General features: G+C 46.1%; 1 protein-coding gene across 6 annotated transcripts in view; it reads left to right on the forward strand.

The window, feature by feature from the left end:
• The window catches only part of ANKDD1A (ankyrin repeat and death domain containing 1A), a 31,554-nt gene extending 17,423 nt beyond the window's left edge, over positions 1-14,131 (forward strand). Inside the window, exons 6-16 of one of the 6 annotated variants that reach the window (XR_014785417.1) lie at positions 761-859; positions 1,892-1,990; positions 4,602-4,700; positions 4,871-4,969; positions 5,964-6,062; positions 6,606-6,704; positions 8,105-8,200; positions 9,334-9,535; positions 10,338-10,469; positions 12,315-12,561; positions 13,842-14,131. Coding sequence is in view for 3 of the 6 variants with exons in the window: in XM_084817443.1 (XP_084673569.1) it covers positions 761-859; positions 1,892-1,990; positions 4,602-4,700; positions 4,871-4,969; positions 5,964-6,062; positions 6,606-6,704; positions 8,105-8,200; positions 9,334-9,535; positions 10,338-10,469; positions 12,315-12,376 (1,086 nt within the window). In the remaining 3 variants the exon portion in view is untranslated. Of the gene's footprint in view, positions 1-760; positions 860-1,891; positions 1,991-4,601; positions 4,701-4,870; positions 4,970-5,963; positions 6,063-6,605; positions 6,705-8,104; positions 8,201-9,333; positions 9,536-10,337; positions 10,470-12,314 lie in introns of all 6 variants that reach the window. The other 5 variants (XR_014785418.1, XR_014785419.1, XM_084817441.1 and 2 more) reach the window with 5 other exon arrangements.
• Positions 14,132-14,153: the final 22 nt, after the last annotated feature.

The raw sequence follows: 14,153 nt of genomic DNA on the forward strand, positions 1-14,153 counted from the left end.
GGGCTGCCAAATGGCTGCCAGAGCTAACTTGGCCAAGAACTTAAGTAAAGGCAGAAGTGGGGTCTGAGCTCCAAATCACAAAACCACTCTTACGAACCCAAAGGACGGTGGTGCTGAAGGGCAGCCCCCCACTGTGCAGCATGTCAGCCTCCCAGTTAATGTTTTTAAAATTTAAAACATCTTAAGAAATAATAATTTTTGAAAGGTGGGACCAGGAGCATAGCGGAGGCCATGAGATGTGTCTGTCAGCATATTGCTGCTCAGGGCACCCTGTTGGAGACCTCCACGCTAGAGCAGGGGTGGGGAGGTGGATGCCCCTGGAGCACGATCTCCCTCCTGCCCCTCTCCCTTCTTGGGGGGGGGGCCTTGCCCAAGGCCTCCCTAGGCTGGGTGGGGTGGCCTGGTGGGCTGAATTCAGCCCACAGGCCAAAGGTTCCCCATTCCTGCCCTCGAGCGCTTCCCAGAATCCTCCGTGACACAGAGGCCTTCCATGGCAAATACACAGGGCTTCTCACATGTCAGTGTGGAAAGGAATCTCGGAAGCTAACAGCTTAAAAACTGCTAGTCTTACTGATATTGTCAGCAAAGCTGGAAATAGATCAGTGCACAATGGGTGATAAAGCTCAGAAACGCACGGAAATGAAATAACGGACACACTTTGTGTGGCACCTACCACCTTGTTGACATGAAAGTGAATGTTAAGTATCCGCAGCGATTATGGTGCTTCCTCCACACGTCTCCAACCTTTCTCTCCTTAAAGATGGACAGAACCGCATTTCATTTAGCTGCAGAGAACGGGCAACTGGAGGTGGTGGAGTTCCTGGTTGGCTCAGGCTGTACCCGCAGCATCAAAGACAAGGTAGGTAAAGGGACTGGCGCCTGCCCTGTCAAATGGCTGATGCTCTTGGGTGCACTGGATCCTGCCTTGCAGAGGCTTAAACCCCCTATCAATAGAAAAATGGACTGTACCAATCTGGGATCAAAGTCCAATGTCCCCCCAGAAGCCCACGCAAATAAAACACCTGGCAGAACTTCTTAAGCATAATACTGTTTGCAAGTTTAAAAAAAAAAATCATGACTGGATTGAGAGCTTCAGTAAAATAACACAGATGCACAAAAGTCACCAGAATCAGCAATACCCCAGAATAAAAAACCTACCCAAATTGTATGTGGGGTCTAAGTGACCCCATTGATTTTTAAACTTTAGAAAACATATTGTGCTATTAACATCTGTACACCTGTGGGGTGTGATAGAGCCCTGGTATGGTTGGTGGTGGTGATGTGAAGGGGAGTAAGTGATTTGCCAGTTATAGAAAGAGGAAACATATTGGTTTTTTTACTCTTTACGCCTCTTTCTCGCATGAAATGAGCAGGTTTGGGCTAAGCATCTGTAGACCAGTAACTCAACAAGTAGAAGTTTGCAGGGTCACTTTGACCTCTAGCACCTTACCCGCGTAAGGTATTTATTTATTTATTTGATTGATTGATTGATTTCATTTGTATACCACCCAATAGCCAAAGCTCTCTTTTTTAATCTTTGGTTTTCTCACTCATTCCAATAGGGGCAGAATTGACTCCAAAAGCCGTAAGAGTGAAAACACTGATTATTCACTAAACTAGGGAGGGGAAGGCTGAACCACCACGTAGGCAATTCACGCCTCATCGTGGCTAAGGACTGCCTGGAACATGGAGTTGTAGAAGGCTGACCCAAATGTTTTATGTACGTTTTCCATGCTGACAGGGTGTGTTGACCCCATCTTTCAGCAGAGAGTTAACTAGACTGGCCCTCAGTTTACTGATGCCTGGAAAGGATGCCACCATCGGTCCTATTGGACCCGCCCGGTAGCTCTCGCTTCCTCTTACTTATGCTGGATGTCACATTGGTCTGCAGGAGAAGAACACAGCTCTCCATTTAGCTGCCAAGAATGGCCATGCAGAGGTGCTGGGGAAGCTTATAGAAGCCGGAATGAACCTTGATGAGAAGAATACAGTGAGTGGAAGACTTTTTAAAAGGGGGGTTCTCCTTGGGGAGCAAAGGTAAACACAGCCCTTTAAGGAGAACTTAAACCCAACCTTGTCCCCAACCTTGTGCCCTCCAGATGTGTTGGACTGGTTAGGAATGATGGGAGTTGCAGTACAACACAACTGGAGAGCACTCGATTGGAGAGGAATGACTTCAACCATTTAACAGCCAAAGCAGCTTACCGCATGGGCATACAGCTTGTTTCCCTCACCATCATCTTCACTCTTCTGACTCTCCCACCCACCGCTGCCCCCAAAGTCTCTTCCTCTTCATCATAGAGCAGCTCTGCAGTGCTACTTCTTTTTCCAACCCCAGCTCCAGACTAGAGATGCTGGCAAAGTTATCTCATGGGAGTGGACAGGGAGAAAGTGGTGCGGAGAAAGTGGATAGGGAGATGCTTTTTCCCCTCTCCCATAATACGAGAACCCAGTGGGACCATCCGATGAGGCTGATTGGCGGGACATTCAGGACATGGATGGAAAGGACTTCTTCGCATAGCACATAGTTCAACTATGGAATTCACTTCCAGAAGATGTAGTGGTCCCAGGGCATGGTCTGAAGGCACAAGAGCTTCACCTTGCTGAAGCTAAGCAGGTTTGGGTCTGGTCAGTGCTTGGAGAGGAGACCAGCTGGGTACCACATGTAGCCAGCCACCTTGAGTTCCATGATGGAAGAAAGGTGGGATATAAATGTAATTAATTAATTAAATAGTGATGGCCACCAACTTGGATAGCTTTAAAAGGGGATTGGACAAATTCATGGAGGAGAAGGCTATCAGTGGTTACTAGTCATGATTATTATTCTTTATTATTTACAACATTTGTATACCACTCTACATCAGACAGATTTCAGAGCAGTGAACAATTCAGATAGGATAAAAATAAAACACTATGTTAAAATAATTACTATTTTTAAAAAGAAACAGAGCTCTGATAAAACTGCACTCAAGGAAGGCTTCCCAAAATAATAATGTTTTTAGGAGTTGCCAGAAGCAACACAATGTTGGCACCTGCCCGACTTCCAAAGGCAGAGAATTCCATAGGAAGGAGGCCACCACACTGAAGGCTCTTTTCCTGGTGGATGCCAGTCGGGCCATAGGTCCATGTGGAACCAAGAGGAGCAATGATGGCTATATATTACCTGCATGAGCAGAGGTCGTATGCCTATGTAGACCAGTTGCTGTGGAACATGAGCAGGAGGGTGCTGTTGCGCTCATACCCTAGTTGGATCATGGTTGGGTTCATCCAAGGCAAGCTTGAGAGAGCTCATCCATCTCTACTCCAAATCCACCTTTTCCATGACGCTTTTTTGCTTAACCTTTTAAGTTCTCACCCCAATTGAAACTATGCACTAAGAATGTGTAGCTGCATTCATCTCCTGTTATTCTTTACTCTCCTTCTCTCTGTGTTGTTTGTTATTCTTGCTTTTCCTTTCCTTCCACTCCCGCTGTCTCCACCACCACCACCATTTAGAGGATGAACTCCAAAGGTTTTCTGCTCATGTTATTTTGTAAGGTATATTGCTAGTCCAGTATCAGCGTCAATAATAACTGGAGCTAATCCACATTTGTTTGTTCATTACATTTATATCCCACTTTTCCTTCACGGACTTCCAGGCAGCATACTTGATCCTCCTCCTCTCCATTTTATCCTTACAACAGCCCTGTGAGGTAGGTTAGGCTGAGAGTCCATGACTGGCCCAAAGCCACCTGGTGAGCTCCATGGCCAAGTGAGGACTAGAACCCAGATCTCCCAAGTCCTAGTCCAACACTCAAACTGCTACACCACACCAAAAACAGGGATGGGGAATCCGCAGCCCTCCAGACATTGTCAGACTACAACTCCCATCATCCTTGATCACTGGCATGGTGGCTGGGGCTGATGGGATCTAGCCATTGCCATGATCATGTTGATAATTTAAAACTTATAAAGTGCTTAAAGGAGCAATCCTACGGCTACTAGTCCATAGGATATGTGATTTTCCAGGAAACGACCTCGGAGCCCACTCTCCGAGGTCGGTTCCCAGAGAACCAACCTTCCCCCCGCCTCTGCGCTGCCTCGCAGGCAGCACAAAACAGCTCCGTGCTCAGAAGAGGAGCGCAGAGCAGCCAAAATGGGGCGTTCCAGGGCGGGGAGGGCGGAAATGCCAGTACGATACTTCCCATGTGTTGTCCAGCAGCCTTCTCCCCCACTTCACCCTCCCGCGGTTAGACAGCCAAAATCGGCTGTCTAGCCACAAACGCAGGGCAGACAAAGTGCGGAAGGAACGATCCCCTCCGTGCTCCGCCCACCCTGCACTGGATAGGCAGCCGCCTCTGAGTTTGGAGGCGGCCGCCTATCCCCATAGGATTGCACCCTAAAGTGTTCTAAGTACTGTACATATGTTGAAAGATGAGAGAGTCCCTGCCCGCAGGCTCGCTGTTGAAGAGACATGATGCAAAAGGAAAAAGGAATGAGGAGGACAGAGGAAAGCGAGCATTGGCACAGCAGCTCCTTCTCTGGCTGCTGCAGGGGGCCTCCCCCTCACTGTAGTGAATTGGGAGTGCAGCCAGAGTTCTCGTTTACCTCTCCGTTCCCAGGAAGGGCTGACCGCACTGCACTTGGCTGCCGAAGGAGGACATCGCTGCTGCATCAGGCTGCTCCTGGAAGCTGGCTGTGACGTCAGTGCCCAAACTCAGGTAAGTGGAGCCCACTGGAAGGTGATCGCCATCCCAGTTCCCAGCCAGGGAGGGTGCTGAGCAATATTTGGGACAGCTTGTAAGAGACTGAATAACCAGACAGTGCTGATGTCGTCGAGGCGTTTTGGGAGCACAAGGTTGTATCGTCTGAATGATGTTCTCACTTTCAGAAAAAGATGACCAGCCTTCATTATGCTGCACTGAATGGCTATGAAGACGTGGCCAGAATGCTTATTGATGCAGGGATCCAGACAGATGCACTGAATTACGTAAGTGGCCCATTTAGTCAGGTGACACATTTAGTCAGGTGACAAGAAGGGATGAGAGCTTATCTACTGGGTCCAGCTGGACTTCCTTTCTCGGACTCTTGCTGCAAGTTAAATAAGTCCGAAGAGACCCGCAGCCAAAGCTCTGACTGTCTAGCTCAAACCAGCAGGTGAAATTCCACCACCCTCCAGCACATCCTTGGCTTCTGTACCCTGCATGATCCGGTGGCACACGATGCAGCCGCCTTTCTGAAGCTAAGCAGGTCTGAGTTTGGTCAGTGCCTGGATGGGAGACCTCCTGGGGAATTCCACATACCCCAACTTAAATTCCGTGACAGAAAAAAGGGGGATGGATATAAAGGTTCTAAAAGAATCCTCTTGAACCAGGAGGGCCTTTCTCAATGCAGACTTCACGTGCAAAAGGTTCTAGCAGTCAGTTCCTCACATCTCCAGTTTCAAAGGCTGGGAGATATCTCTGCCTGAGAACCTGAACTCTTTGTATGATCTTTGTATGTTGATGGCCTCTCTCCTCCTCTGTGCTGTTAGCCCTAAAATGTGTTCCTTTCTGGTGCCAGAGTATGTCTGTGGATCAGACGAAGCAGTGGTGCTTTTGCACACCTGCAGGGCGCCATACCTGTTAATTCCACTGAGCCATCATAACCCACGGCCATACCTGGGCTGCTTCCAGACAGAGGGCTCCTAGCACTCCCCATCAAAAGGCTTTGGGCAGCTATTCCATCTTTTCTTCCTTCATGGATTTCTTGTGGAAAGGAAGAAGATGGAAGAAGCAGTGGGGAAACACAGGAGGCTGATGAGGGTGATGGCTGGATCTTCCCATAAAATCCTGTGAATGAGGCAGAGCAATGGTGTGGCAAAAGGCTCGTCCGGAAGCACCCCTAGAGTTCAGGCAGAGCATCTAGCTCCAAAGTTGTAGCTTCGAAACCAGCCTTCCCCCTTCAGCTCTATACAAAAGTATTAACATTGCTTCTTTCCACAGCAGAACTCTTCAGCTATGCACATCGCGGTGCTACAGAACCATCCAGCCCTCGTTAAACTCCTAATTGACGCCGAATGTGACCTGGATATCCCCGATAATGTAAGATGTTTCACTGGGGCTCCCAACTGATCGAGGATCTAATAAATACCACCTCTGGCTGCTTGCTGGTGAATATAGGGCAGCCATTTTACATTACTGACAGCATTTTAATGAGATTTAAGAGTATCGGAAGGAAGTCCACGAGATTATTAAAGAAATTCCAGCACAAGTCTTGTATTATACATCACAGATTCTTCAACGAAATTACTTGAGAAGTTGTGTAAAAGGGGGAAATAGAATACTGGTCAGTGACGTTAGGAAGAGCGAAAATGCTAGGAGCTAAAAATTGGTGGCAGGGGAGGAATAAAAATGGAAGCACGGTGAGCTCTGTTCAGTTCTGGTACTCAAAACAAGTTCCTGGGCTCCAGATTCTGTAATTCTAAGTCTGTGTCTTGCACCAGGTTTGAGCTGGTGGATCTCAGAGTTCTAGTAAACACACACACACACCGTAGATCCCGCAAGCCTAAAGTCTACTCTCCTGCTCTGCAATGGGCCTTTCCCTGAGCTTGTTCAAACTAGCTTCTTGTTCTCCATTTTACCCAGAGGCAGCAGAGTCCTCTTCATATTGCTGCAGAACACGGCAGGCAGGACATTGCCGAGATGATCCTTATCGCTGGCGTGAACTTAAAGCTAACAGACAAGGTAAATAACCCGGTTGCAGGAATCCCTCTAATAGGGCTCTGTACGTGTGCAGGCTTTACCTGACTTTAAGTCTCCCCTTCCTGTCAGCCACAGTTAAGAGGTTTTGAAAAGAGGAACGCATGTGGTGTTTGAAGGGGAAGCTCTTTGATACGGAAAAAGCAAGCAAGGAAGGCCAGCAAAGGAGGACTTCTACTCACCCAGAGCCGAGCAGGTTCCAGTAGCTCAGCCCCATCCCCTTGCCTCTGAGGTCCTCTGTAGGAGGTACCATCTGGAAAGTGGTGACTCAAGAACAATGCCAAAGGGAGTCAGAAAACTTGGCCTGTGTGATCCTAGCGCCCTGTAGAGGCCTCATTGAAGACTACATTAGGAACAGAAACAATGTCACTGTATGATGCGGCTTTCTTGCAAGCCATTTCAAGAGCCCATGGGGGAGGGGGAGGGCTAGGAAGCACGATACAGGGGATTAAAGAAATAAGTATGCAGACTGGAGTAAAGTGCTGGTTTGCTGATGCGCTGAACTCTTGGCGGCTGCTAGATGAATAGACAAACTGACTCTCTGGGAAAGCTTTGTGTTTGAGGGGGAGCAGGTAATGGAGAAGCTTTGGCTGTTACATCTGTGATGGCCCATTTCCACATGCATGCCATTGCTTGTTGTTATTTCTGTCAGCATGGGGGCATCAGGGTGCATGGCACTTTATAGGGTACAAGAGGAGCTTACTATCTAAAACTCAGCACAGGAGAAGGGGTAAACAGGGGAAGCAATGTCCAGTTGTTTCAATTACATGTTGTCAGGCTTCGTTGCAAGGGGTTGTGCCAAAGGCTTCATGGAAAAGGTGGGCTTTGAGGAGGGACTGGAAGGAAGTCCAAGAGGTGGCATCACGAGGCATCCTGAGAGGCAGGTCCAAGCCTCCGGGGCAGCAACAGGGAAAGGGCGGGGTAGGAGACCTTTGGCCAGCAGGGGATGGTGGCGTTGGAGGAGCAACCATCAGAGGCAGGGATGCGTCGGGATAGAAGAGCTGGGCGAGGGGGGGGCGAGGCCATGCGGGGCTTTGGAGGCAAGAGGGAGGAGCGGGTGCAGGATGCTGGCACGGACAGGAAGGCAGTGCAGGGGTTGAAGGAGCGGTGTCCCGTGACTAGAGGGAGGAGAGTGGTGGAGGACTTTGGCAGCAGAGTGCTAGACAGAGCTGAGCAGGCCCAGGTGAGAGGAAGGAAAAGCAGAGAGGAGAAGGCTGCATCTGTCATCAGTAGTAAATGGGGCAGGCACACTCAAGACGTGGCAGAAATCAAATAATTTAAGACAGTGATAAATGCTTGCACTTTTTTTGCTTATATGTATTATATTTGTATTTATTGTAGTCATTGTATTTATTTCCTTCTCCTTCTCCTCCCTTTGATTGCAGCAAGGAAAAACATCCCTAGATATTGCTGCCCGTGGGAACCACATCAATTTGGCTGATATGATCATCAAAGCTGATCGGTTTTACAAATGGGAAAAGGTAGCTGGGCGTCGTATCTACCATTCAGAGTGACTAGCCATAGTCATCAGACGAAAGCCATTGTGGAATGTTCACAAACACTGATTGGTGAAGGGAGTCAGCAACAGAATGTCAATAAACAGTGCGGGTTCTGTGAAAGAAGGGAAAGGTCAGTTTGGCTGGGAAAAATCTCACATGGAGGGTAGAGATGAGGAAGAGGAGTGTACTGCTGGCGAGAAGGGGGAATGGGGCGGAAGCGATGGTGCCGACAAGACAGGGACCAGGTAAGAGGTGGAGGCAAGCTGAGAAAAGCATGGACTTCAAGAAAAGGAGGACCAAAAATGGAAAGGAGTTGAGAAAATAAAGCTGACAAAAGCCTAGCATCAGTGTACTGCTGAGAAGAAAGGGGAACAGTAGGGAGTAAAGTGAAGGAGGCAGAGGACCAAGGGAAGAGACGGCATGAGGCAGCACTGAACTGAAGAAATGGAAGGCCAGAGAAAGTGGGTTTGGGGAAAAATCTCATACAGAGCTTAGGGACAACAAAGGCCCTGCCCTCTAGAGCAGGGCTGGGCAAACTTCAGACTTGTGGGATCTACTTTGTTTTTTACTAGAACCCTGAGATCCACCAAGTGGAGCCTGGTTCAAAAGACATAGAATTAAAGAACTCTGACCTCAGGAATTGGTTTTGAATGCAACTCATAGTCCTTCCACACAAAAATCCACTCCTGATTTCCTCACACTTTCTTCATTTCAGCAGGATAATTTAGTGTGTGGGGGGAGGGGAAGAGTCATTTTGTTGCTTCTACGGTTGGAGGGTCAGAAATCCTTGCTGATCTCCTGCAAATCACCCAGAGATCTACCAATAGATCCAGATCTACCTTCTGCCCACCCTGTAGAGAGTCAGGTGAAGACATGGGAGTCAGGAAACATTGCCAAGAAAGGCAGCAAATTCAGTGATGCAAGTGGTTCAGAACACATTGATGATGTGTTATGGGCAGCGTAGGGCAGTACCCCCACCAAAGAACCAATGCATAGAGCTTGAGACCAAATCTTCTCCAGAAGCAGGGGAATGATATTCAGGCAGTAAAAGCCTTCTTTTTCTTTGTTTAATACCTCTTCAGTTAGCAGTGAAATAAACCTTGACATTTTTGCAGGATAATCTGAACAGTGACTCCGACTCCTGGGTAGCCAAGCACTTAACTTTCAAGCAGGACCACCGGCTGGAGACTCAGCACATCCGCTCAGTCATGTGGCGGCTTGCTACCAAATACCTCAAGCCCAGCGAGTGGAAGAAGCTAGCACATTACTGGAAATTCACTGAGGCGCATATCAGAGCAATTGAACACCAGTGGGCAGGTAGGCTGAACTTCTTATCGCTAGGCCAGAGGACTTCTCACTGAAGTTCACAAGCTCTAGCCAGGCGATCTGCAAAAAGGTTGCAGAACGGTAAAAAGAAATGCCTATACTTGGCCCTGCACTTGTGAGTTTTTCTTTCTGAGGATGGAAATCAAGGCCATTTTCACCAGGGCCAGATTATCAAACAGTGGTTTAGGGCCCATGGTTTTCATAATGCAGTGCTGGTAAAGTCTACTAATTTTTCCATAAAAATGTTCCACTAAAAGGGCCCCTCTCAGTAGCCTGGCGTAGGACCCCTTTAACAGATTTTTTTAAAGGAAAACAATAGGAGACTGTACTAGCACTGTATTATGAAAATGGTTTTTATAATACAACACTGGTTTTGACAATGCTTTAATATATAAAAACTGTATTAAACAAGGCCAAATGCATTTCAACGAACAGTCTTCATCAGTGGCCTAAAAAAAATAGTAACTTGGCCTGAACTCTAATACATAAAGCTTTGATTGGAAGACTGAATAAATCCATTCATGCAACTCCTCAGTAAATGATCATTTATTCAATAATAAAGTTGTCAAGGAGATTAACTACAGCTAACTGTGTAAATAAAAATGCCTAAGATATCTTTCTGCTTCACTTTCCTGGAACAATTTCAAGGCCATGTGTGAGTAGCAGAGGTATATTTTTCCTTAACTTTGTTTTTTATTGATGGAAAACTAAAAGCGCCTGGTGTTGGTTTCTCCAAGTCCCCAGCTACTCACTCCAACCCCGGTCTCTAACACTGCCTGTTCTTACTTTTCAGGCACCAAAAGCTACAGGGAACACGGTCACAGGATCTTGTTAATTTGGCTTCATGGCATAATCATGGCAGGGGAAAACCCAATCAAAGGACTGTATGAAGGCCTGGTGGGCATTGGGAGGAGAGATTTGGCAGGTAAGGCAAGTCCTTGGATTTCCATCTTGCTTTGGATAAAATTAAGTTGAACCATCCAGCCTAGTGTCAGCTTAATTTTATGCTGTGACCTAAATCCAAAGGAAGCTAGCCACTCTTTTAAGTCCCATTGACTGCGATATTGCCAGTTACCCAAGCTCTTGTCGCAGCAAGGTCACACTACTCTAATGTGTTGTATGTGGGGCTGCCTTTGGAAGATCACTCAGAAACTTCAGTTGGTCCAAAATGTAATGACAAGGCAGTTGACTGGGTCACCCCACAATGAACATACTACACCAATCTGCAAAATCTATGTTGGTTGCCAGTGCTTTTCCAATGCCATCAAAGTGCTAATTGTGACCTGTTAAGCCCTAAATGGCCTGACCTAGAATATCTGAAGGATCACCTCCTCCCATATGTGCCTGAGCACATACTTTTTATTGACTTAGGGCCTTCCTTCAGGTCCCTCTTCCATTTGAGGTAAGGAGGGTAGTGACTAAAGACAGGGTCTTCTCTGCTGTTGTATCTTTGTTCCCTGTGAAATCCATATTGTCAGCATTTAGGCACCAAGGAAAGATAACTATTTCTTAGTTATTTTGTTTTAGCTCCTTCTTGACCAGTTGGTTTTTGCATTTACTCCCCCCTCCCAAAATTATATTGCTAGGCATCATAATTTACATTATTTTTAAACATGATTTTATTCTAATTAATGTAGGTCACCTTGGAACACTTTTAGCAATAGCTATGTATTTTATTCATTCAATAAATGAATTGGCGCCGTTGAGGCTTAAGCCCTCTTCACTTGTCCCCCAAGCCTACAATCTACGCATGGAGCAGGGGAAGCAGAATGTGAAAAGCTGGCCCTACCCCTGATGTCACATGCAATGTCCCCCTGCCCCTTTGACATACATACATTGACAAGGTGTCTGGAAAGGGGCACCTATTCACGTACAGCTGTACATGTGTACATATTTCATGCAAATTTCATGCCCTTGTGTGATTAGGAATCACAGTCATGTGGAGTACCTATGCATGTACAGCTGTACAAAAGTAGGAATCCCTTTGCAGATATTGGGCTGGTTCACACAGTCACCGCAGCCCACCATGGCTTATTTAAGCCACAGTGGTTTGCAGCACATACCCACAGCCACTTTGGAAATTCAACCCCTGGTGGGGAGTTGCTATGGTTTCCTGTCTCATTTGAACCTGGACAGCATGGGTTGTTGGAGGGGGAAGCAACCCTACAACAGGCCATGGGTTACTAGAGGGTTGTTTCCCCCTCCAACAAGCCGTGTTGCCTGGTTCAAATGACACAACAAGCTGCTGCCAGGGCTTGAATAAGCAATTTGGCACCCAGGGGCACTGTGGTTTGCTGTAGCTCAAATAAGCTGTGGTGATCTTGTAAACCAGTTCATTGTATTGAACACACATCCAGGTCAGGACCAGCAGCAAAATCCTACTTCCCCCTTCTCTGTCCATTTGGTGTATGCCTGGAGAAGGTCTGAATAGGGCTTTAGTTGCAACAAACTTGACCCTCTAGTTTCAACTGGATTTCAGCATGACTAACTTTCTGTAGCTTAGGGCTTAAGTGTTAAGAAAAAGGCCCTTATTAATGACCAATTGTCTACTAACAGAGGGAGGGAACATGCCCCATAGTAGGCACAAAGAAGAGGAGTCGGCAAAGATCATTTATCATACACAACCATTAAACCCCATTGTTACAGAAGAGTAGAAAACCCAGTAATTTAAACCTGGTCTTAGAAAGAATGAAGACCTTTTGTTGGAGCCTAACATGGATGGTTACTGAGAAATCTGAATGACAATAGATCTACACTTTGTTTTTAACAGAAAGCATCAGGAAACAGGCAAATGCAGACTCCACTTCTCCAAGGAGGTGTACTGCAATGTGATGCCCAAGAAGGGACAGGAAGGCCCTGCATATATTGCCACTTCGGAAGTTTCATTAAGGAGTCATCAAGGGAATGGAAACATTTTAAACTATTGACCAAAAGATACCTATAACTCTAAGGGCTTCTTGCCATAACAAGTGGCAACATTTTCCACTGGTCAAATTACAGCATTTATTCAGGATCAGGTAAATGCCAGTCATATCAGTAGTTTCTAGTTACAGCAATGCATTCTTACAGAAAAGGGGACGCTTGGTTTACTATTCCCTCAAATGTGGCAACTAAGAAAGGAAGTATACATCTTATTTTCCAGGACTGAAACTAAAGCTGCACTCTTAAGCTTACTTACAAGTAAATTCCATTAAATCAACAGAATTTACTCTTGAATAAGTGTGATTAGAGTGTAAAGGGCAAACTGGAAAAGATCACTGTGAAGTACTGAATCTGCAATTCTTCTGTGGCTACCTGTTCTTCTCAATGCATTGTGGTAGCACAGCTACAGAAAACATTTGACTAATTTTCACTAGAAAATTATTGCAGTTCATCTTTCACCGTGCGAGGCTGCATTTATGAAGACATTTCATACACTCCTCTCTTGCCAATCAGGTGCTAGTGATCCATGTTTATTTTCAGTGTAACTTGTTTACATCCTATTCCTGTAGGTATAATTTATTTTTAAAAATAATTGTCCTGAAGATGCATTCTCCTCTGTTGAGCCCACCCTCCCTCACCATATTCTGCTTATGCTCGTCAGACATTTTGCTTACTTGATTTCTCTCTCCACCCACCCCCAACACACACACACACACACACACACGGCACGATCCAGCTAAAGTTAAACATTTAAGTCCCATTGACTCCAATGAGACTGAATCAGATAGCTGCTTCACTTCGGTTGGATTCTGCCAAAGGTTTTTAAATGTCCTGGACAGTTCCCTTTTAACTAATTTTGCTGTTGACTGCAGAGATATTTTCAGAGGCACAACATACATTAAAGCAGAGACTGGCCCGCAGATTTTTAGTGCATCTTTCCTGTAACTCTTGAATGATATCTGTATCTAAACATAGGCAGTACAAGATGCAATTGTACAAACGTCGCAGGTGCATATGAACTGCATATTTTTCAGGAACAGCTTGGCAGTATCTTTTCTGTAACACATGAAAAAACGATCATATAAACTCAGACTCTGTACAAGAACATAGTGCCTGATAAACACCGGGCAGCTACTGTGTTGGCTCTAGACAGCAGTTCCATACTTTTTCAGAGTGATACCCAGATGCGGTTGGTTGGATGCACCGCATTTCTGGAGGAGCAGCAGCAGCAGCTTACTCAGCTCATGTGAAGATGAGAAGGGAGGGGCTGATTTAGGCTTTCATACCAAGTTACGGGGAAACTATTTTACATCCAAGCCAACTATTTTACATCCAAGCCAATACTTTTGTAATCCACACTAACTTCTTGTTTTAGACACCTCAGCTATGCACATGGAGATAAGCTGGAAGGCTAGCCTCTTCTCTTTAGCATACAGACAGCTACAAGTTCACTGCAGGGAGGTGTGTCAACTTCAGATATTAAGATGCTATACAGGTAGGCAGTCTCGACTTCAAAGCACCGTGTGGATTTCATTCAACCCTGGCAGGATAGTGACCTGTTTGTATCCAATGATATTACACTTTTCTTAAATTTGTCATGAAGTTTTGTATTTTCTAACAGTGTTTAAGCATCTGATTTTCAAATAAACGATTTTTCCCTTAAGCAATTCATTTTTCTTAATTAAGT

The sequence above is a fragment of the Heloderma suspectum genome, chromosome 11 (genome assembly GCF_057233095.1).
Source record: "Heloderma suspectum isolate Gila_16-S chromosome 11, 16-S_ref, whole genome shotgun sequence".
Classification (NCBI taxonomy): Eukaryota; Metazoa; Chordata; class Lepidosauria; order Squamata; family Helodermatidae; genus Heloderma; species Heloderma suspectum.